Raw genomic sequence first — 22939 nt, forward strand, 5'->3', positions numbered from 1 at the left:
AAATAGCTTACACAGGTGTCTGATGCCGTGATCTCTTTAATGAGCTCTACGAGGGCCATGATATACACACCCCAGCATGGACATAGCCAAGAGGTACATGTATGTAAACATGTGGAGCAGACCTACATGCAGCCTACTGATTTACAAGCAATGTTACAACTTGGTATAGATGCAAAGGACATGTAATAAAGAACTATCAAGAGGAAATATGTTTGATTTCATACTGGAATAATTTAAATTTAGACTATGATAAAAACATGTGGAATAGACATTTGGTGAGATATGTTCCTTGTTGAATCTAATGTATTGTGCACCAGAGGTTATATACCAATTTCCTAATAAATATTATGTTACGATATAAAGGGGTTCAATTAATCCAAGTACACCTAGACCATGGCTTTGGGTGCCCTATTGGCCCAAATGTCTCTCTCATTGGCCTTAAGATATTTTGTTTTCCCTTTTTACTTTTTTTTGGGGCCAATTGTGCTTTATCATTTAGAAAACAGAAGCCTTTCACTACAAAATATCAAACTTAATGGCCTCCATGAGTACCATAGATTTATATAGGCCTACATGTAAATCAAAACTTTGAGCTTACCTGATTGAAGGATACCGAGTTGGGCTAAAGGTAGAGAAAGCTGGTTGGCAATGGTTGTAGGTGCATCAATGGAATGTCTTGATAGCCTCAGCAGGAAAGCCCCTTTCAAAGATGCGTTCAGTTTTTCACATTCGGCAGCATCAATAGAGGCCCTTCTCGGCTGCCCCAGTAGAGGCGCTAAAGCTTTCATGAGGGCATTGTCTGGCGCAGGCTCAGAAATACTCCTCTGAGCCTGCGTGCACGAGCATGATAAGTGGTTTGGAGTTTCTGTAGAATGCGGAACCACTGCAGGTTCTTTGAGGGTCGGTAAGAGAGTTGTACTGCTGGGGCTACTGATTTTGTTGTTAGGTGAAGTTTCCGTTTTCAGATTGTTACTCTTTCTATCCGAGGCTTCATCTGGAGTTCTATTGCCTTGAGGTTTTATAGGTTTTCCACAGCGAGAGCATGTTTGTGCACTTGTCTCAGTAGCAAGTTCAGATTTGCTAGATGCTGGGGATGTATCACTTTTCAGTTTCGCTTTAATGGCAGGTTTCTTGGGTTCCTTTGCTTTTTCCTGTCCATTCGTCACACTAGTATGTTCCGTAATCCTTTTCCCCTTGGAATCACTTCCAACTTTACATGTATCCTTTGCAACTTTGATATCTGATGATATAGCTCTACTTGTCAACAAATCACTTCCCTGGGCATCACTTACACTCTGACTTGCCTTAGGTTTCTTTGGTGCGGACACTTTTGCAGGCATTTTCTCAACAAAATCATCCCTTTCGTACAACAGATGTACTTTGGTCTCTGCTGTCAGACTCGCTTCTCGTCTTGCCCTTGGCGCACGCGGAGGTAGCGTGTCTGCAAATTTGAACCTGCGCTTTTTCGGTTTTCCATCTTCAGGAGAGCTAAGACCTTCACGTCCCGCCATGCTTCCATCGTCAGTGAATGAATCCTCTGTGCAACTGCTTAATACAGACTCGCTCCCAACACTCTCTGAGACGGATCCCTTTCGTTTCCTCTTGCTATCAACACCTGAATCGCTTGAGCCAAGAGTATTTTTCCGAATAACTTCCTTTGGCTTGCCACCCCCTCTGGGTGATGTTCTTCCTGTAGCTTGTTTAGGTTTACCCATATCTCCTGCTGTGTTATTCTTTATCCCAGGCGTCCTATTGAAGGCAACCTCACTGTCAACCTTCTCAAATCTTTCTTCGTCTATTTCATTGGGTTCCGAAACATTTTCATCAAAAACAGAATCGTTTGAGATACTGTGGGAAAAGCTTGGTCTCTTCTGTTCACCTATCGATGCATGGCTGCTTTTTAGACGTCCATTCTGCTGCACCTTTGCACTGGTAGGAGAAACGCTGTTGGTATGCCTGTCCACACTGTGGGTGTCTTTGTGATTGTTCTGCGTTTTGGAATTTGGGAATGCCTTCCAACCAATGGCCGGGTGGAGTTCTGCAGAATTTGGGATTTTAGGGGACACCCTGGGGGATACTTTTCTGTGACCTATATTGTGGGAATGCTTGTAACTGTCAGGAGAGGTCTCCGACCAACTTGACCTCCTCTTTCCGTAAGGTGCATCAGACATATTCCTTTCATTCTGGTTCCAGTCAACAGTTGAATCTTTCTTTGATTGTACATTTATATTCACATTGTTGCAGATATCTGGGGGGCTTAATCTCTTCTTTTTTGGAGAGGTCATGGGCACGGTTATGACAGTGGTAATCTCTGCACCGTCGATGTCTATCTTTCTCTTGCGATGGTTGGACACTGGAATGTTCTTTGATGGTTTCACCGTGAGCCTGGAGTCTGACAGGCACTGTCTTCCTGGAGAAACACTGTTCATTTTGGCATTTGCCAGACTGATGTCCACATTCAGAGTATGCATGTTATTATTGATCGAGCGATTTGACGAACAGGTAGGAGACAGTCTTTTCTTCCCTGAGGGACTTATTATATGCGTCGTTGGCATTATGCAATCCTGCCTGGGTGACGTTACAGGTTTGGTACTCTGAGAACTGGACTGGTCTGCTGCATGCGATCTGGGAGAGTTACTGCTCTTTAAATTCTGTTTGAAAGAGGAAAAAATAAAAAGAAAGAAAGAATAAACATCAATCAAGTAGGCTGACAAAATGTGTGTAACTATGAATTTCATTTTATGAAGTAAAGCAGAGATAAAATGTTTTTGGGTACATTGATATGGCCAAAATTGATGAAATTGTAGCTGTACTGTCTTCAGGCACAGATTGTAAAACAACTCATTCCAGTGTATAGGCCTATTTATTCAGTGAAGGCTCTTTGAAAAGGTCTGAAGCAAAAACACACGTATATTCTGTAGATTCAACTAGTTCCACAATATTCACCTTGGGAGCATACATGAAGTTTATAGTCAGTGATTTTTATTGACTTGTTATAAGCTACTGAAATCCTTGCATCTGATTGGCTAAGAGCACATTTGTCAGTGAAAATCACAGACAAGGTGATTCATGACTCACTGCCCAGGTGTGAATCAAATGAAGTGATCACTGCTGTTATGACTTTGAATGATAACCAGGAATGTGCGCGCTTCGTTGATTACAGGATATTTGTGGTGATCTTTTTTTCACTTCATGGAGAATTAGAGCAAATTATATGACACCTAGATAGATCCTTGTCATTTGATTGGTTGGTTGGTTGAAATCGACCATTCAGCCCATTTTACAATGACATCATCAACCGTGTAATTTTAGATCCATTCATCGTGCAATTTTGGATCCATATGAGTATTAAAGTCCATTGCAAGCGCGCACAGAGACAAGAGGCACCACAAAATATCGCGCCTGTTATATGTACGCGATAATCAACAGACCGAACTCACACTGCATATGAGCATATTTTGCTTCGAAACTCACAAATTTCATACGAAAAAGAATCTTTTTTTAGGTGTCATATTAACCAAATAATGAATTTCTTTCATTCGTGCAATGGACAGAATACTTCTTTCGGTGAAAGATGAAATGAATGATCCATACAACTCGGCTACACCTCGTTGAATGGATCATTTCATCTTTCACCTCATGAAGTATTCTGTCAATTGCACGAATGAAAGAACATTCATTATTGGTAATTGTATACCATTCTGTACAAATACAAGTAGAGTAATATCTATGTACTGTAATATGAATTACCATGTCCAGTCCTTACACCAAAAGACAATCAAAGCTTAAACAGGGATTTCCCTCTTTAATTGGGAAATAATACCTTTCCAGTATAAATAATGTACGTCTCAACTGAACATTAAAAACATACAGAGAAAATAGGTAATTTGTGTGCATGGTGGGATGGATAGGGGTCATACGTTTTATGCATTTATACAATCATGATGAAAGAAGTTGTTTGGGCATAAGGAACTCGTTGGTTTAAAGGTAAATGCCAGTTGTGGTAACGATATCAAAATGAGTTCGTACAGAATCCAACGAAATTACCACCAAAGTGTCTGTTTGTATAAATAAAAAATATGTGCCAAATGATTCTGGAAGAAATTGTGTAATTGCTGAGAAATTAGCAAATAAGCACAGGATTCGGGTCAAGCGTCGGGCCGACATTCAGAGCAATAATAATACACTGTCCCACGTGCGCTTATCTGTGTTGGTGATCTTCAGTGTGAACATTTTTCAGCGTAGATTTCAAGATTTCACAAAGTTCAGTTTATGTAAAACTAGATCTAGATCCTCGATGATATACTGACAATTAAGCCTGGTTTTACATACTTTCTCATGAAATCAGTGTTTACTGCAACTACTGGCATTTCTCTTTAAAGGTCAAGTCCACCTCAGCAAAATGTTGATTTGAATCAATAGAGAAAAATCAGAAAAGCACAATGCTGAAAATTTCATCAAAATCGGATGTGAAATAAGAAAGTTATGACATTTCAGAGTTTCGCTTATTTTTAACAAAATAGTTATATGAAGGAGCCAGTTACATCCAAATGAGAGAGTCGATAATGTCACTCACTCATTATTTCTTTTGTTTTTTATTGTTTGAATTATACAATATTTCAATTTTTACGAATTTGACGATAAGGACCTCCTTGCCTGGAGCACAAAATGTTACAATAATGGAATTCCACATGTTCAGGGAGGAATGAAACTTCATTTCACATGACAATGACAAGAAAATAGAAATATTTCATATTTCATGTAATTAAATACATAAGAAATAGTGAGTGATGTCATCAGTTCCTCATTTGCATACTGACCGAGATGTGCATATAACTGTTTGTGAAATGAAGCGAAACTTTAAAATGCCATAACTTTCTTATTTTACATCCGATTTTGTTGAAATTTTCAGTGTTATGCTTGTTGAATTTTTCTCTTTTTATTCAAATCACGTTTTTCTTGGGGTGGAATTGTCCTTTAACACCAAAACAGTGTACATGTATGTGCGTGTGTGTGTGTGAATTCACATCCAGAAATTAGTCCAAATCTAATGTACTTGAATGGTTTTAAATTTCCTTCTATTTTTTTTTCTTTGTTTCTTATTAATCTTGATGACAAACAAGCTCCACAGCATCTTTCCCTCCTAACTATAATATTAAGGCCTATATATGTGCAGTACTTTAAAGCATACAAAACATAAACAACTTGTAACCATTTCTGTGGTCCGACCAAAATATGAATTGATCTCAAGGCACAAATACTGGCTGGTAGAATTGTATGAAATGGTTTGGACCATTGTCAACCTTTTCCTAACATGCATCGAATCTCTTTAAGGGATGGTCCAGGCTGAAGATACATGTATCTATATCTCAATAAAGAGTAAAATTCACACAGCAAAATGCTGAAAATTTAAATTTTCAGCATTTTGCTCTGTGAATTTTAATCTATTTATTAATAGATAGAAATATTTTCAGCCAGACCATCCCTTTAAAAAGAAGGAACCAATGACAATAAGTTTTTCCAGGGAATTGTGAGTCGGTTCTCCAACTTGTGGGGATGGATATTCATTGCAAATGTACAGTACATGAATAGAGTTTACCAATGACGAGGATTTGATTGATTTATTGGACTTAAACCTATTGAATCGTTGTGCAGAATGGGGTAACAGTAGGGAGAATAATATGGATCACAACACTATAAAAGGACGGCTCTGAAATGCCTCACTAATTCAGCAACATAAATGGCCTTCTTTAAAAAATGCACAATCCAGTGGGAATTAGTAATCATTATTCGCAAAACTTGCAGTTCTACATGTTCATGTCTAGATACATGCATCATCAATTTCAAGCTAGACAGACTTGTGATATGCATCAATACCATAAACAAACGGATAGATTTCTCCTTCATACCAAATATTTGGTTGTCGATGCAAAGTACATGTACCTACACTAGAAAACACACAATATTTTCTACTTTGATATTCAGTTTTTTTAACATACTGATAGTACACTAGAAAAAATACAACATACTTTCTACTTTTCAAACTCTTTTAGATATCTTATACCCTTTTCATAAACCTATCCTCCAATTAGCCACCTAAGAGTAATGCGGATAATTCAATAAAAATTGCGTTCACAAACTCCGAAAATAAGCCGCATTATTTTTACGAGCGCCCGTCCTGAAAAAGGCGGATAATCGTCATGACAACTGGACACGCCCCCTCCGATGCGGTTGTGTTGGAAAAGGGTGACCTTGTGACCGCACCATGGCAATTATCCGCATTATTTGGAAATGCGTTCATAAACTCAAATCTTGTCCCGATGCTGCTATTATGCGGATAATAGCAGCATCAAAATAATGCGGATAACTCTGGTCCTCCTCCAATTTTACGACCAAATTATACTGCTATTAGCCGCATAATTGGGTTTATGAAAGTTTACGACCAAATTATGCTGCTATTAGCCACATAATTGGGTTTATGAAAGGGGTATTAGACATGAACAAGTGGAATGCCTCTGGCCGTCTCACCTGCATCACGCGGTTCAATATAGCAGCAGTGCTGACTTTGAATACTACTCTAACTCGCACAAGATGTTCAGTGATACATGGTTACTCTTTTGTCCACTTTTTATGAACTAGACCAATAAACTTACAGAGATATGATGGTTATTCACCAAAAAACCCCAACATGGCCAAAGTTCATTGACCTTACATAACCTTTGACCATGATCATGTGACCTGAAACTCAAATAGGATATTCAGTGATACTTGATTACTCTTATGTACAAGTTTCATGAATCAGATCCATAAACTTTCAAAGTTATGATGGTAATTCAACAGATACACCCAATTCGGCCAAAGTTCATTGACCTTTGACCTTGGTCATGTGACCTGAAACGTGCACAGGATGTTCAGTGATACTTGATTACTCTAATGTCCAAGTTTAATGAACTAGCCCAATAAACTTCCAAAGTTATGATGGTAATTCAACAGATACCCCCGATTCGGCCAAAGTTCATTGACCCTAATGACCTTTGACCTTAATCATGAGACCTGAAACTTGCACAAAATTTTCAGTGATGCTTGATTACTATTATGTCCAAGTTTCATGAATCAGATCCATAAACTTTCAAAGTTATGATGGGAATTCAACAGATATCCCCAATTCGGCCAAAGTTCATTGACCCTAAATGACCTTTGACCTTGGTCATGTGACGTGAAACTCATGCAGGATGTTCAGTGATACTTGATTAACCTTATGTCCAAGTTTCATGAACTAGGTCCATATATCTTCTAAGTTATGATGACATTTCAAAAACTTAACCACAGGTTAAGATTTCGATGTTGATTCCTCCAACATGGTCTAAGTTCATTGACCCTAAATGACCTTTGACCTTGGTCATGTGACATGAAACTCTAATAGGATGTTCAGTAATACTTGATTAACCTTATGGCCAAGTTTCATGAACTAGGTCCATATACTTTCTAAGTTATGATGTCATTTCAAAAACTTAACCTCAGGTTAAGATTTGATGTTGACGCCGCCGCCGCTGCCGTCGGAAAAGCGGCGCCTATAGTCTCACTTTGCTTCGCAGGTGAGACAAAAACCTACATGTATAGTCTTCAGTGGTCTAATTTCAATTTGTCTAATGCTAATTACCAACTTGTCTATATTTGGTCTCCCATCAGTTAGTCCACTATCCACTGGGTCTAATTACCATTTCATCTACTCGCCATTTCGTCTAATAACCAGTGGGTCCAATAGCCATTTAGTCTATTTTAAATACGTTTTATTCCTAATTGGACTGAGTGTTAATTTGGCAAAATGAATGAAAATAAAATGGATATTACACCAACTGTTTATGAGACAAAATAGTCATAGACAAACTGGCAATTGGACCAAATGGTTGTTTAGACAAAATGTTGATGGACATAATGGCATTAGACTGAATGAATGTACAATGTAGACAATGTGATAGGTGGATGAGTTGGCAATAGACAAATACATGTAGGCAATTTACCGGCTTCAATCACATAACTAGCAAACTTATTCCCCCTCATACCAAAATTTTGGTTGTCACGCAAAGTACATGTAGGTACACTAGTAGAAAACACACATATTTTATACTTTTTTCGATTGTTTTCATATAGGCCTACTGATATCTTAGGGTTGAGGCGCTATTTCTGATCCGGCAAAATTATCCCGATCTGAACAATCTCAAGATTATTTGTAATGAAGCTGGATTAATCTCGAGATTGAAATCCCAAGTCAACTTAGGATTATTTTCAAAATAGGGCTCTATTTGAAGAATTATCCCGCTAATTCGCAGGTGCAGAAGCACTAGGGATTATTTTATTCACGGCGTCAGATCGATGCCTCGCTCGAGCAGGTATCGCTCTACTTGCGATGGTGGAGAAGGGGTTTCTTGGATCTTGAGATTAATCGCGAATAGGGCCGATCGCGCTAAAATCTCGAAATCGAGCAAACTCGGGCTGGTGCAGCAACGCCTGTTGCGAACACATGCCCTCTTATCTACTCAATCTGAAGTGTCTAACCATGGAGTTATTTCTCTCTGGTCTAACCAAGATTGAAGAAGCAGGGGAGAAGGAAATCAGATCTACATTAATCAACTCAGGCAAGGATCATCAAATTACCATGGTTCTTGCAGTATTCCCCAACACAAACACAACAAGGTATCAGTCACTGCATACTTTACAGTAATCATGTTATGGATGATATACGATCCGTACCGTACCATCAAATCCATAAAATTTCCCCCCAAGTCTGTGTTACTGTATTATTGACATATAACAAAGCCATCATACAACTGATTTAAACTCAATGATCTAGGAAAAAATATTGTTGATGTACTCATTGTTCAAATTTGTCCATAAACTTGTTTCGACAATTTACCCGGTCTAACTGCTAAGCAAAATGTTGTAATACGGAACTCCGTGTATAGAGCCTGCATGTATATCATGGAAGATTAAAGATTAAAAGGGGGATGCTTCATTAAAGGTGTTTGTAGGTAACGCATAACTGTCCACATGACTGGTGATCCTTTCTTGGGCTTAACGATACAGTTGAACTCAAACATTAGTAAACCCCCACAAAATGCACTCCATGCTGAGTGTTGAAGGTAGATAATTACACAATGTTCGGCAAGCCAAGAGAAACAAACTTTATTATCATTAGATGCAATATTTCATCACCTGACTTCACAATCAAATATCTAAAACATGGCAAAACTTGAACACTTTTAATAAACACATTCACTTTCTGGTGGGGTTTGCTAATTTTTTTTTAGCACCACTGTATTCATCACTATTCTCTCTAGTTGTTTGTAAACTTAAATGTAACTTCATGAACGGTTGAATGAACCACTATTCAGGATCGCAACACAACCAACTACATGTAGCTCTTTATAATTGTCAGTACAATAACAACAAAATAATGATAGGCATTTTAAAATATCGTCAACAGTATCTAGATAAAATCTATTCAAAGGCGAATCAATTATCCAGGCTTTAGCTCAAGCTTCCTTCCAGTGCTCATGGCATTCAAGAAATTAATCCTGACAAGTGCCGATTACCTCACCTGGGTTGAGTTCAGCACAATGTAGATATATTTCTTGCTGAAGGAAAAGTAATGCCATACATTTGTAGCTGAGATTTGAACCAAAGTCCTTCTCATTGAAAGACGAGATTTGTCACCACTAGACTAGACATAACCACTACAATATCAATGCTCATATCAAAGTTTGGTCAAGAATATCATATCTTGAAGACACTTGAAATCATCAGGTCACACATCAGCACCCTTGACCAACCTTGGTCTGGTGAACTCTATCAGCTAAACATGGATAATTGAAAGCGACAAGGTTTACCCAGACACACACACACTCTTTGTGCTAATTCGCTAGGTGAGCATCTGAATTATACGGCTGGCAAAGCTAAAATTTCTCTTCAGCCTAATGGAACGTGATCTGCCAAATTCAAGATCAAAACAGCTTCTTGGCACGAAGCACATGCAATATGCATGCTGGTTTGGTGAACACTTTATTCCCATCCAATGAAAGCTCCTACACACGTATGACTGTACATGTACATGTGTACAGGTCTACATGAACAATGTCATGTATGGTGATTTAACTAATTTTGCTTAAAAATTGCTTTTTAGAAGTTGCTGTTTGTTTGCAAAATTTACAGACGAATTGATTTGAAGAATGGTACCATAACTTCACAACTGATTTTCACTTTTGAAATATGAGAGACCCACTTTGTATTATCGATAAAAACAAGAATATCATGAAAACAGTAAAAACTTTTTAAATCTATCATAAAAAGTAGGGATGAGCCACTTTGAACTACTTTGATAGATAGACATTGTTCCTTTTCAGGCACGGATCCAGGGTCAGACTTTTCCTGGGTGCTGATTTGTCCAAGGAGAAAGTCAGAAATTTGACGATCATCCCCCCCCCAAAAAAATCTCATAGCTCATAGCCTCCACAATGGAGGCATTTTATCTACAATTTTTATGGGGTGTGCCCTAACCTTCCACCCCCTCCCCCGATCCGTTTATGTTTTTATATCAATTTTTTTTTCACTTTAAAGAGAAAGAGAATTATGTTTTAAAAATTATTTCTCATCACAGAGTTCTATTGTCCCATTTTATGTACATTACAAAATGTAAGCCTGTACATATCTTGTACAGTATAGCTCACTTGCTTCAGCACTCACTGTAGACTAAAGCGTATGCATGCAGGAACTACATAATCAGATTGTTACTACTGTACATACAGAGTAACCTCCACAGCGAACATGTGTTAATTTATTGACAATTTCCCCAGGAAGTGCATATCTAAATCGTTTCCTGCATTTTCAACTTCTCTGTTTTTGTGCAAAAAAGTTGCATTTTCCATTTAAATTCAAAACTGCTTTTCCTGATTCAATTCAATGTGCTATTATTGGAATCAACATCATACCAGGATTATACGATTAATTCAAATTTTCAATCAAGCATATTTCTAAAGGCTTGAATTACATTTCAATGTGATACTGATTTGTTTTCTTTAAAAAAAAAACCCTGACGTTTGGGCAAAATTTAACACCAGATTAGAATATACTATATTTATGCACATTTCCTCTTCAAAAATGTATCAGATTGTAAATGGGAATGGAAATTTTGGTACATGGATATGATTATTCCCATCCTCCAAGTTGACGTAAAGAAGTTGGCAAGTGTGGCAGAAAGAGAATACAAACGTAACCACGAAATCTATGCCCACTCCCCTTTGAACCTTGATAGCAAGAAGAACTTGGCATCTGATTTGGGATTTTGTAAATTATCCTTGAAATTTCTCTCCCTACCTTATAACAACATTTAAAGGTCAAGTCCACCTCAGAAAAATGTTGATTTGAATCAATAGAGAAAAATCAGACAAGCACAATGCTGAAAATTTGATCAAAATCGGATGTGAAATAAGAAAGTTATGAAATTTCAAAGTTTCGCTTATTTTCACAAAATAGTTATATGAACGAGCCAGTTACATCCAAATGAGAGAGTCAATGATGTCACTCACTATTTCTTTTGTTTGAATTATACAATATTTCAATTTTTACAAATTTGACAATTATGACCTCCTTGCCTGAAGCACAAAATATCAAAATAATGGAATTCCATGTGTTCAGGGAGGAATGAAACTTCATTTCACATGACAATGACGAGAAAATAAAATATTTCATAGTTCATATCATAAAATACAAAAGAAATAGTGAGTGATGTCATCAACTCTCTCATTTGGATGTAACTGGCTCGTTCATATAACTATTTTGTTGAAAATAAGTGAAACTTTCAAATGTCATAAAGTCTTATTTTACATCCGTTTTTGAAGAAATTTTCAGTGTTATGCTTGTTGAATTTTTCTCTTTTTATTCAAATCAAGTTTCTGTTGGGGTGGACTTGTCCTTTTATGCTGAAATACATGTGAGTTCCCTAGTACACAGAATGTGTCATCCATGTAGTCACCAGACAAGGTGAAGATTCTAGAATGAAAACATTCATATGGAACTCTGTGGCAGTGAATTTCTGTTCTGACTGAAAAGGATAGGGCACCAAAGGTCATTGCCCTAATTCTCTTTTGATATAAATCAGCAATTGTGCAAGTGAACAAAGTGAGTAAACCGAAAATTGTTCGTGAAAAAATAATAGTGAAAATGTTCATTTTTAAACCAATACCCTTTGCCTATTACATGTAATATAGAATTGATAAAAAAATTTGGACTTGATATGACAGAGATTTTCACAAAAATTTATATTAAACTTTACAATACAAGGGGGATCCCTGGAAAAAAATAGAAATGGGAAACCCCCCCCCCCCCCCCCCCCCCCGATTCACAGTAGGCTATCTAATTAGAAGTCAGCCTGGCTGTATAGGCCAGTGGTATATGTATTGCATTGTAGTATCAGAACAGGCAACAACATTTCTGAAAAAGTGAAAACACATGCTCAGCATCAAATCTTAATGATACGATATAAGGAACAAACAATGTACAGTATGTATGAAGTCCTGAGAAAAATTCAAAGACAGTTTTCCATGTTTGTAGTATTGCCTACCTCTAGCTCTGCTGAATCCATGCTAGAACTACACTCCTCTCGAAAGTCAACACTGAAAAACATGAACACTAAAGTGGAGCACAGCCATGAGATTCTAATGATCCATAAAACTGACCTCCCTCTCCAAGTGTTTAGTCCACAAATACGCAGATCTGTTTATAGCATTGAAGAGTGTTTAGTGACTTGCACTATAACAAGAGCCGAAGAGGAACAATATCACATGTGCTTGTGCTCTCATCAACTCAACGGGTCGCTAACTCTTATGATATCAAGCATCTTCCGTTTAGGAGCTCCGTTCCCGTTGTGCGTATGTCCTCCACACACGTCCATTGTGGACGTGCAATGGAGTGTGTGCAAGGGAGCATGCACTAAACATACACTAGCAAATTGCATATGCCCTGGAGAGATCTCTTGGAATCAGGGGTGACTTTGAAAGAAGCTTGCTGGTGGGTCGGAAATGATCCATGTAAACTTGGCTTAACACACCGGTGAAATTAAATTTTTCTTTGTTTTAGAGAAAGATAACTGACATGGTACAAGTTGCTCAAGCACTAAACTGGTGCAGGTAACAAAATGATTATATGTCTGTCTCAAATCCAAAATCATACTTTTATATCATAAATTCATGAAAAATAGAAAAAAGTTGGGACACCAAAATTTCAGAACCCGAAAGGGAGAGGGCCCTCAACATACTATGGGCCTATACATGTACATGTAACACAAAAATGCTACAATCGTTTTTTTTTATCCAACCTCATGCAGGCCTATATGAAAGGCTGTAAGTATATGTCATACATGTAGGTAAAAGAAAGCAATTGCAGCAAACAATTTTCATGAGAAAACCTTTAAATCAAGGTTAATTACAACCCTACATGTCATGTATTATTATATACACAACAAAAAAAGTAAGTCCCCCCTCAAACAAACATCAATAATTTCCGAACCAATGCGAGTTTTTAATTAGGTAATTTTATAAGCTACCCTCTGAAGAAATGTTATGGACATATTTTACGTCATGCTTCAGTGAGCACCGTCAGAAGGCAAAAATGTCACTTTTCAAAAGTCACAAGCCAAATATCATGACTTTGATTCCATTTTATTGGAACTAATTCCACATTCTCATCATGACAAATAGTCAAAAGGCTTGTAAAAGGTTCTTTCTAAAAGACGATACAACTTTTTTGGCTAAATTTCACTGTTGAATAAACACAAGTTCAAATCTGCTATAATTGGATTTTTGACACATTTCTATCAATAAAAATGATAGAATATGATGACAGTTATTTTTGGGAAGAGTATCTTCAACAATATTCATCGTTTCATGGTTCAATGAACATTCATTGAAAACAAAAAATACGATTTTCAAATATCATAGGCAAGTATTGTTTCATTTTGGTAACTGAAAATGATTTTTTTTCTCAACTTTTTTGTTATGTTCATGACCAATTAACATGCTTCAATGATTCAAAGGCATTCAAATAAACATTTACGCTTGAATGAACATGTGGAATGTGATTAGCTGTTTTTTTCGTTATTGGAAAAAATGAAATTTGTAACGATGGATATCTGTCACAAACCTTCTTGCATAGTTCATTTGATTTGATTTTTATGAAAATCCCAATGTTTAATGCATCACTAAGCACACAATATTCGAAAATTATGCAAATGAGAGTTCAAGGCCTTGGCCCCACTCTGTGCCATATCAAATGGTTATTTTGGTGTGCGCGCCTTATAGATAGTGTTACTCTGAAGCCATTTGCGAAGTTTCATGAAATAACTGTTGGTAGAAGTAACAAAAACCGCCCATGAAACAAACCCTCATTTCATATTTGTTAAAATTTTGACTTCCTCTCTCATAGACTTGTGTACATTATGGGTGCATATGTTTAAGAATAAGTAACCCCTTATTCAATATGGTGTAACTTTTTTTCGAGGCTGTCTTTAGCAATGTCATTTGGCAGTAATGTTTATCAACCTATGGGCAGAATTCTGTGCAAAAATGAAATTGATTTGTGTACTTATTTGTATTTTCAATGTCACAGACTCATTTTAAAGGGTAATAAAGTGAATATTGGGGGCAAATTCGGTTTAAAATGTGACTTTAATTGCTGTTGTTTTTATCATCCATCATTTCTATCACCACACACTTTACGAACTTTAAACATTTTCATCGTTGAGCGAGCACATTCCAAAGCTTAGGAATGAATACTCTTTATACTGCATAAATGTATTCTTTTCCTAACAATTTCTCATGATCAGTTTAATTTATGGATAAATCAGTGGTGGATCCAGAATTTTAATTTGGGGGAGGGGCCTATAATCAGGGGAGCCATCAACATTTTCAAATTTTAACATGATCTAACAAGTTGTAGAGGATACTATCATAAACCCTATGATGATACGTCACAATACAGGGGCCGCGGAACGGTTTTCAAAGTGGGGGGGGGGGGACTGAACCAAAAGTGGGAAGGGGGGGGGGCTGAGCTGACCATGCAAAAAAAATCATAATCGTATGGTCATTTTTACATTTTTGTACATGCTTTTGGAAAAAAAAGTGGGGGGCTGAAGTCCATGTAAGGGCTCCGCACTGATCAAGCTTGCCGCTCTGACGGCTGGGTAGATCATGACGGGCGCTCACTGGAGCAAGAAACTACAAATTTGACGGTTTCCGGAAAGGGAAAAAATGGGAATCTCTATGGCTGCCTGAATTTGTGATGCTCTGGAACTTAAATTTAGGCTGAAAAAGGGGGTCTCAACCGCGGCACATACAAATAGGCCTATTATGCGATAAATTTCATTGATGTATTACTGATATATATGATATAACAGTACTTGTAAAACAAAAAGTTCATGTCAAGTGAATGAAGTTATTAAATTCAAATTGAAGTAATGTGGTAATATTCAAATTGGCAATGAACCTTTTCAACACATTTAAAATTATTTTACAATAGATATGTAAGGGTAAAAAATACTTGGGAGTGTGCATTTCGAAAAAAATTTGAGAGCCATTTTTTTTCAACCAAGGAGCCATTTTCAGTTTTCTAGAGCCAATATTTTTTTCAGGATTTAGCACATAGTTCCGCATCGCAGTTTGTCCTGCTTGTACATGTATATTCATTTAAATAATGTTTAACATTGTTCACTAATGTTAATTATTTCAATATTTGTAGATCTATTTTATGAAATATAGCTTCATAAGGAAGGATGAAATTTATCAAATTTGAACAGAATTGGTACTTACAGGAATCTCTTTCATAATTTTCAATTTCTTTATATAAATATATCTCACTTGAAAATATATATTTCAAAAATATTCCATGCATTGCTGCTGGATAGCTAACATTATAACTCGCTAGAAAATTATTCATTTCACATGTCGCGCTGGCACAGTCAATCACCTCACCGCAACACACATGTACACCCAACACAGTAACAAGCACAGACAGTCAATCACGTCAACAGGCACTATCACTCACCAAAAATCCCAGCTAAAATACAAAGTAAGTCCTTAAAATTATGTTATGTGCGCCATATTTCCAAAGGCGGGGTCCCCAAAAATGCAGTTACAAGTGGAATATGAAATTCTATATTCATTGATGCTTAATAAACTTCAATTTGACCTTGATCATGTGACCTTAGACTCATGCAAAATGATCAGTGATATTTGATTACCCTCCATGTACATGTATGTCCACTTTCCAAACGATGGTGGTAATGTAACAACTACATATACATGTATCCCCAACATGGCTAAATTTTGTTGACAATGAATATGACCTTTGACCTTGGCCATGTGACCTGAAACTCACACAGCATGTTCAGTGATATTTTATTGCTCTTATGTCCAAGGTGCATGAACTCTATAAACTTTCAGTTATGACATCTGGCAATTCTATGAATACCCCCAACATGGCCAAAGCTTGTTGACCCTAAATGACATTTGACCTCGAGCATGTGACCTGAAACTCTGAATACCCACCACATGGCAAAAGTTCCTTCACTCATTGACCCTAAATGACCTTTGACCCTGGTCATGTGACCTAAAACTTGCACAGGATCTTCAGTGATACTAGATTACATTTATGTCCAAGTTTTATCTGAGCTATGACAACATTTAAAAAGCTTAACCTTCGGATAAGATTTTGATATTGATTCCCCCAACATGGTCTACAAATTTCATTGACCCTAAATGACCTTTGACCTTGGTTATGTGACATCGAACTCTGGCAGGATGTTCAGTACTACTTGATATGTCCAAGTTTCATGAACTAGGTCCATATACTTTCTAAGTTAATGTATGATGACATTTCAAAATCTTAACCTTCAGTTAATATTAGATGTTGTCGACGCCACCGTCGCCATCGGAAAAGCGGCGCCTATAGACTTGCTCTGCTATGCAGGCGAGACAAAAAGCACTATGAAAATTCCCATAGGATCCGATAAAAATTGTAATGTAGTGTAGCAAGCAACCAAGGAATGATTATCATCATTACCCCTGTTGCATATTTGAGTAAAGCGGTTAACAAATTGGTAGATTACCACTTTTGTGTCAAGCTGTTTGCATAACGCTGTTCAACGGTTTGTAATTCCATTCAACAATGCAGGGGTATCCATATCAACACTGCTTTCAGCACAATACACTCATGGTCATATTTACAACGAGCTATTCTCATCTCTTTACAAACAGAATCCATAGAGAGTGCCTGTATGGATCTTTCATTATCACTTCATGGTTTTTCAGGGTGCCTTTTTAATATGCGCCACTTTTTACCCTAGAATCATGACTTGAAACACATTTTGAAACACGCTCCTGCAGAATTTAAGTCAAAAGTTAAAAGTATATCAAATCACAAACATGAAATATGGATAAAGGGACGTTTGGAAAGACATTTCTGCAGAAACAAGTTTAAAAAAGGACGAATTGAATGATGACTCTACTCTTTGACATCATTCTGTCAGCCTACTTCCATTTCATACCAAACTGCGTACTGCGAGTTGTATATTTTGCTTTCGCTTTAGTAACCATATGATACAGTCATGTTATGATGGATCGTAAATCAAATCTTTTATGTAGGCCTTCATGTTAATGTATGCATGAATTTGACTGAACATGGAAGCTGTAAATATTCATGTGACTACATGTTTTTCCACAAGGAACAATAATTTCCCATTCCAGAACAATTTCAGATGGGTCTCATCAGCCAGAGAGCTCATCCTCAGACAGATGTTGGTATAACTGGCTGAGGATGCGCAGAAATAACTACTCATACATAGGTGAGGAACACATGTGATTATCAAAGGAGGCGTGATAGCTCGGTCGGTAGAGCGGGGGATTCGTATTCCCGTGACCAGAGTTCGATTCCCACTGGGTGCGCTAATGCCCTTTGGTAGGCATTAATCCTCAGTAATAGGTCCTTCAGAGAGGACCTTAAACCTTTGGTCCTCTGGTTGCTTGCATAATAGCATTCATGCTTTCTTAGCAATCAGGTAAAAAAAACAGTCACCATCATCACCAAATTGTTACCTGATACAGTAATGAAGAAAGAAGTACACTATGTACAAACAAACACTGTACAAGTATTCATTAAAGGTATTGTTTAACTTTGTGAGCAGCCGATTTAAAAAATTCTCAAACCATGATGAAACATGTGTACAGGTGCATGTATTAGAACTAATAAACCCTGAAAACAACCATTATTGAGAATGAAAAGCTAAAACTACAAGGCAAACCCCGATTTTGTAAATAGGCGTCTTCTAGATGCCTATATAGTATAGATATGTGTATGGGATGAAATTAAGATGGTGTTTCCGGTCACTTTATATTTCAATTTTTGAAGCACTAAATAATTTCTTTTGAACGCAATTTTTTCTGGGCTTCATTTTCGTAACATATCACAGACACAGGTGACAAGTGTGACCTTCTAGCTCAGATTTTTTAAAAGTCAAACCAATGTTTAATCACTTTAACAAAACTATTCATTTTTAACTATTTACATGTAACAATAGGAAATACATGTATGATGTGTACATGTATATGTATTCATTCTTTGTAAATATTGTACATATTGATCTTTATCTCAGGGCCCTCAAAGACAGCAGTTTGTTAACTGATGAAGCTACCCTGATTAAATAAAACTGAAAATAAATAAATAAATAAATAAAAATATATGAAAATAAAAAGTGATGGGGCAGACAGAATGAACAAGATCATAGACTGAGGACAGATCAGATAGAGGATTGTCATGTCAAAAATTTGAGTAAATTGTTTTGTTATCTTGTTGGAGCCATTGTGAAGCTGAATTTTTATAAAATATCTATGATTATTTTCATTTTGACTTCTTAATTAAATTTAGTGTAAAGATCCAGGGTTGTTTATTATCTTGTACATGTTAATTCATTGTGTTTTATTATAAAGTTAGACATATCCTTGCTTCTCTTTAGTTCAGATTGACAAAATGAACAAAAAACATTGAATATGATTAATGATCATTAATTGCAGACCACTTGCACATTTTCCAAATCAAATGCTTTGTTTTAAAAGTAATTTACAAGTAACCACAGAATAATGAAATATAAAAGATAATCACAAATTCAAAATCTACATGTACATGTTGGCCTGTTATTGTGGTATGTAATTGGAACATTGACTTCATCCATTTTTTTTTTAAAGATTACTAGAAAATCTATTTGAACTATACCAGCCATTAAGAACTCTGACAAAGTACAGAAAGTCCACAGCTAATGTACATGTACATATATGACTCTACAAAAATGAATGAAATGAACGTGATAATGAAGAAGGCCTCATTGCAAGCACACAGCCATTTCTGGGCCAAATAATAAACTGAATAATTGTGAGTCTACTCTCCAGTAGGTTTGAACAAACCTACTAAAGCAATGATCTTCAAGAGAATCAATAAAACCTGTTTGCCCTGCAAACAAAATGCCTCTTTTCTCGTCATTCTTTCTCTCCTTGGCCCACTATGAATGAAGCACACACAACCACTGCTCTAACTGCACAGGGAATGACCAATTTGTTTATCATTTATTTCATGGTTGTTATTGACACGACTAATCAAGTTTGGAATGAAACGGTCTATAATTGCACATGTAGGCTTCATGTACACATTTTAAAATAGCTCTTAAAAAAATAACTGTCCAGGCTCAATTCAAGATGACTTTGCAATGGGTTCTTTGTCCAATAGATATAATCTAAAGTACTGTATAGCAGTAGTCTCCTTATAGTGGCTTTCATTAGGTAATCTCCTTTTCTATCCCAAAGAATAGACTCCAACAATACAGCATGCACTCTTTGTTCCCCTATTACATGTATACCAGTATCAAAATGGTGTCTAAAGGGGGGACAAAGACATAACTGGTCAGACTTTCTAAAGATTTCAAGATCGTTTTTATGCCATGTTGGTGATCATTTCCTATGGTTTTGTGGTTCCTGAGGCTTATCTAGGTTTGAGGTTAAGAACAATTATGACACCTGGATTGCGTTGTGTACATATTGGCCCCTGGGTTGACATGTACATGTAATGCATAGGCCTACTCCTTCAATATCAATACTACATTACGTCATAAAGACAGAATTGATGTACTTGCATATAGCACAGAAGCCTACTTATATACTCTATGACCTATAAATAATGGCCAAAGAATGCCACCATTCATACTATTTGAAAAAGAATACACTTGATTCTTCTTCATTTAGCCTACCATGTCCTTGTAAAATCTGTAACAAAAAAGGACAGACACTAGAACTGTAGCTAATATAGTCTGGTCTGTTAGCGTCAAAAATGCCCTACTTGTGGACACGGTGGACAAAAGCATGATTTTTTCTCCAGACCTTTGTTTATGTATAAGAATTAAGAATGGGGTATGCTCCAAAAAATCTGGCTGCAGGAACAGTGAAAAAATGGGTGAAAAATGTCAGAATTTATGAGTTCAGATTTGTCTGATATATAGACTAGCGCTAGTGCAAAACTCAATAGCAGTGCATTATTTTGCATTGAATTAGTTCTTGAATTCAGACCCTTTTTGAACAGATCTTCTGTTTGTCCTCGCATCTCAATGCACCAAATATCTGAATGAAGATGCTAACCAAGCCGAAGGGTGACGGTGGAGGGGTTGAATGTTGGTGTGTGTGTACATATTTTGGTCTTGGGGTAAAGGTGTGCAAGACACATTTTTTGCATGTGTTGGAAATTGTGTTGCCATGGTAACAGTGTATTATTGCAAAAATAGGTAAAAATCTTGCAGTTAGAACCACTTCCTCTGTTTTTAACCGATTCTCATGAAATTTGGCACACACATTGGTCTTGAGGTGAAGATGTCTAAGACACACTTTTGTGTGTCTTTCAGAAATCTTGTTGCCATGGTAACAACATATTATCTGGTGAAAATTGGGGAAAAAACCTTACAATTCAAACTGTTTCATCAGTTTTCAATCAATTCTAATGAAATTTGGCACACACATTGGTATTGAAGTAAAGATGTACAAGGCAATTTTTGTGTGTGTTTCCAAAATTGTGTTGCCATGGGAACAACATTATATGGCAAAATTTAGGTAAAAACCTTGCAATTTGAACTACTTCATCAGTTTTTTTTTTGTTGTTGTTGTTTTGAACAAATTCTCATGAAATAATTATGGCTCACACATTGGCCTTGAGGTAAAGATGTGCAAGAACCTTTTGTCAGAGAGTGCATTGCCTTGGTAACCACATTTAGCCAAAAATATGGGGAAAACTCATTGTGGATCAGTGTACTTCTCAGTTTTCAGCCTGTGCTCATAAAAGTTGACACAAATATTCATTTTGGGTAAAGATTCATATTCAGTATTAAAAGGGAATCAAGCCTTGGTCATAATGTTGTGTGCATGGAAAAGGAGAAAAATAAGAATGGTGAAAGTTTTACAGAAATCGGACAAGCGGAATATAGTTATGGTTGCTTTAAAACATGTACATGTATATCTATGTAAATTATTCTATTATGTAAACTTTCCCATAAGACTAGTAGTTATCAGGATTTTTGGTTTTCTCCTAAATCCCTATTCCATTGGGGCCGTAATATAAACCGGTAGTATGTTTTATGTCCTCATGAAAGAAAGATATAATTTGAAGTAAAACTTTTGAAAAAAGAAATTTTAGCTAATTAATTATTCCAGTACATGGAAGAGTGGTCCTTGCCTTCTTAAATTACTGTGACATCACATATGCGGTCAATTTGAAGTCTTCATGGGTATAGTGATTACCAATGTTTATAACTTTAATATGTTCACAACTTTGTTATGGTTTGTCTGATATTGTTCAAACTTTGACCTATAAACTTGTCTGATTTTTCATTTTCCTCTAAAAACAAGTGTTTATTTGGGTTTGATTCCCCTTTATAACGTCATATAATAGCGCAGGGTATTAATCACCTTCAATAATATTTATAGGCTTTTTTTGGGGGGGGGGCGGAGAAGGTCCTTAAACTGACAACATAAAAATATAGAAGGTTAAAGGCCATGACCATGAGGAACTTAAACAGTCTTAAAAAAAACACCCCTTACATTTTTTATTTGGGGGGGGGGGGGGCTTTAGAAAATTGCCACATAAAGATTAAAATGAAATTATAACGACTAAGGACTTAACCCCCCCCCCCCAAAAAAAAAGGGAAATCCTTTACACTTCAGCATATTGATTTAAAGCCTCAAACATTCTGCTTTGAAAAAAAAAGTTTCCGGTGTCCAATTAATCAATGTTTTATTTGAAGCATGAAGCAGGGGCTGTCACAGAAATATACTGAAAAAATTGAATGAAAGAAAATATAAGGCTAAAATCTATTGTGCACATAGGTATATTTTTGATATGGTATGTTACTGAGTCATGGATTTGCAAGTGAATTTCTAAAACAAGTGCAGATGTTTTTGTATGTATTTATATTTCTATAATAATTAGTTGCATGATGAAAGGTACACTTTAAAATATGTCAGAAAAAATATACTTCTATTTTTTACCAAACAATTACTTAGAGAGAGACAGCAGACAGGAAACAGGAGATGGCATGGTGAAGCTCAAAATCAAGAGTGATGTGAAAGTTAAAAAGAAAGAGTAGGAACGGAATATGAATATGAATAAAAGACTGAGTAGGAGAATATAAATAAACAATGGTTAATTAGGTACTGTAAACAATTTTTTTATCAAATCAGAATGCATTAAGCTTCAAATGAATGGTCTGAAGTGCAAAGGACTCTTCTTACCTTTGAAGGGGGGGGGGGGGCATTTTCTGCTAAAAAGTATTATCAGCCCCCTTTTTTTTCGGGGGGGGGGTTAAGTT

General features: G+C 36.5%; 1 protein-coding gene across 1 annotated transcript in view; it reads right to left on the reverse strand.

Annotated features, from left to right (window-relative positions):
- LOC121418361 (flocculation protein FLO11-like) overlaps window positions 1–12966 on the reverse strand; it is a 65089-nt gene extending 52123 nt beyond the window's left edge. Inside the window, exons 1-2 of the mRNA XM_041612183.1 lie at window positions 12617–12966; window positions 599–2651 (exon numbers count right to left, since the gene is read on the reverse strand). Coding sequence (XP_041468117.1) covers window positions 599–2651; window positions 12617–12679 — 2116 coding nt within the window. The 5' untranslated portion in view covers window positions 12680–12966. The remainder of the gene's footprint in view (window positions 1–598; window positions 2652–12616) is intronic.
- Between the last annotated feature and the right edge of the window lie 9973 nt (window positions 12967–22939).

Source organism: Lytechinus variegatus, chromosome 7 (assembly GCF_018143015.1).
Source record: "Lytechinus variegatus isolate NC3 chromosome 7, Lvar_3.0, whole genome shotgun sequence".
Classification (NCBI taxonomy): Eukaryota; Metazoa; Echinodermata; class Echinoidea; order Temnopleuroida; family Toxopneustidae; genus Lytechinus; species Lytechinus variegatus.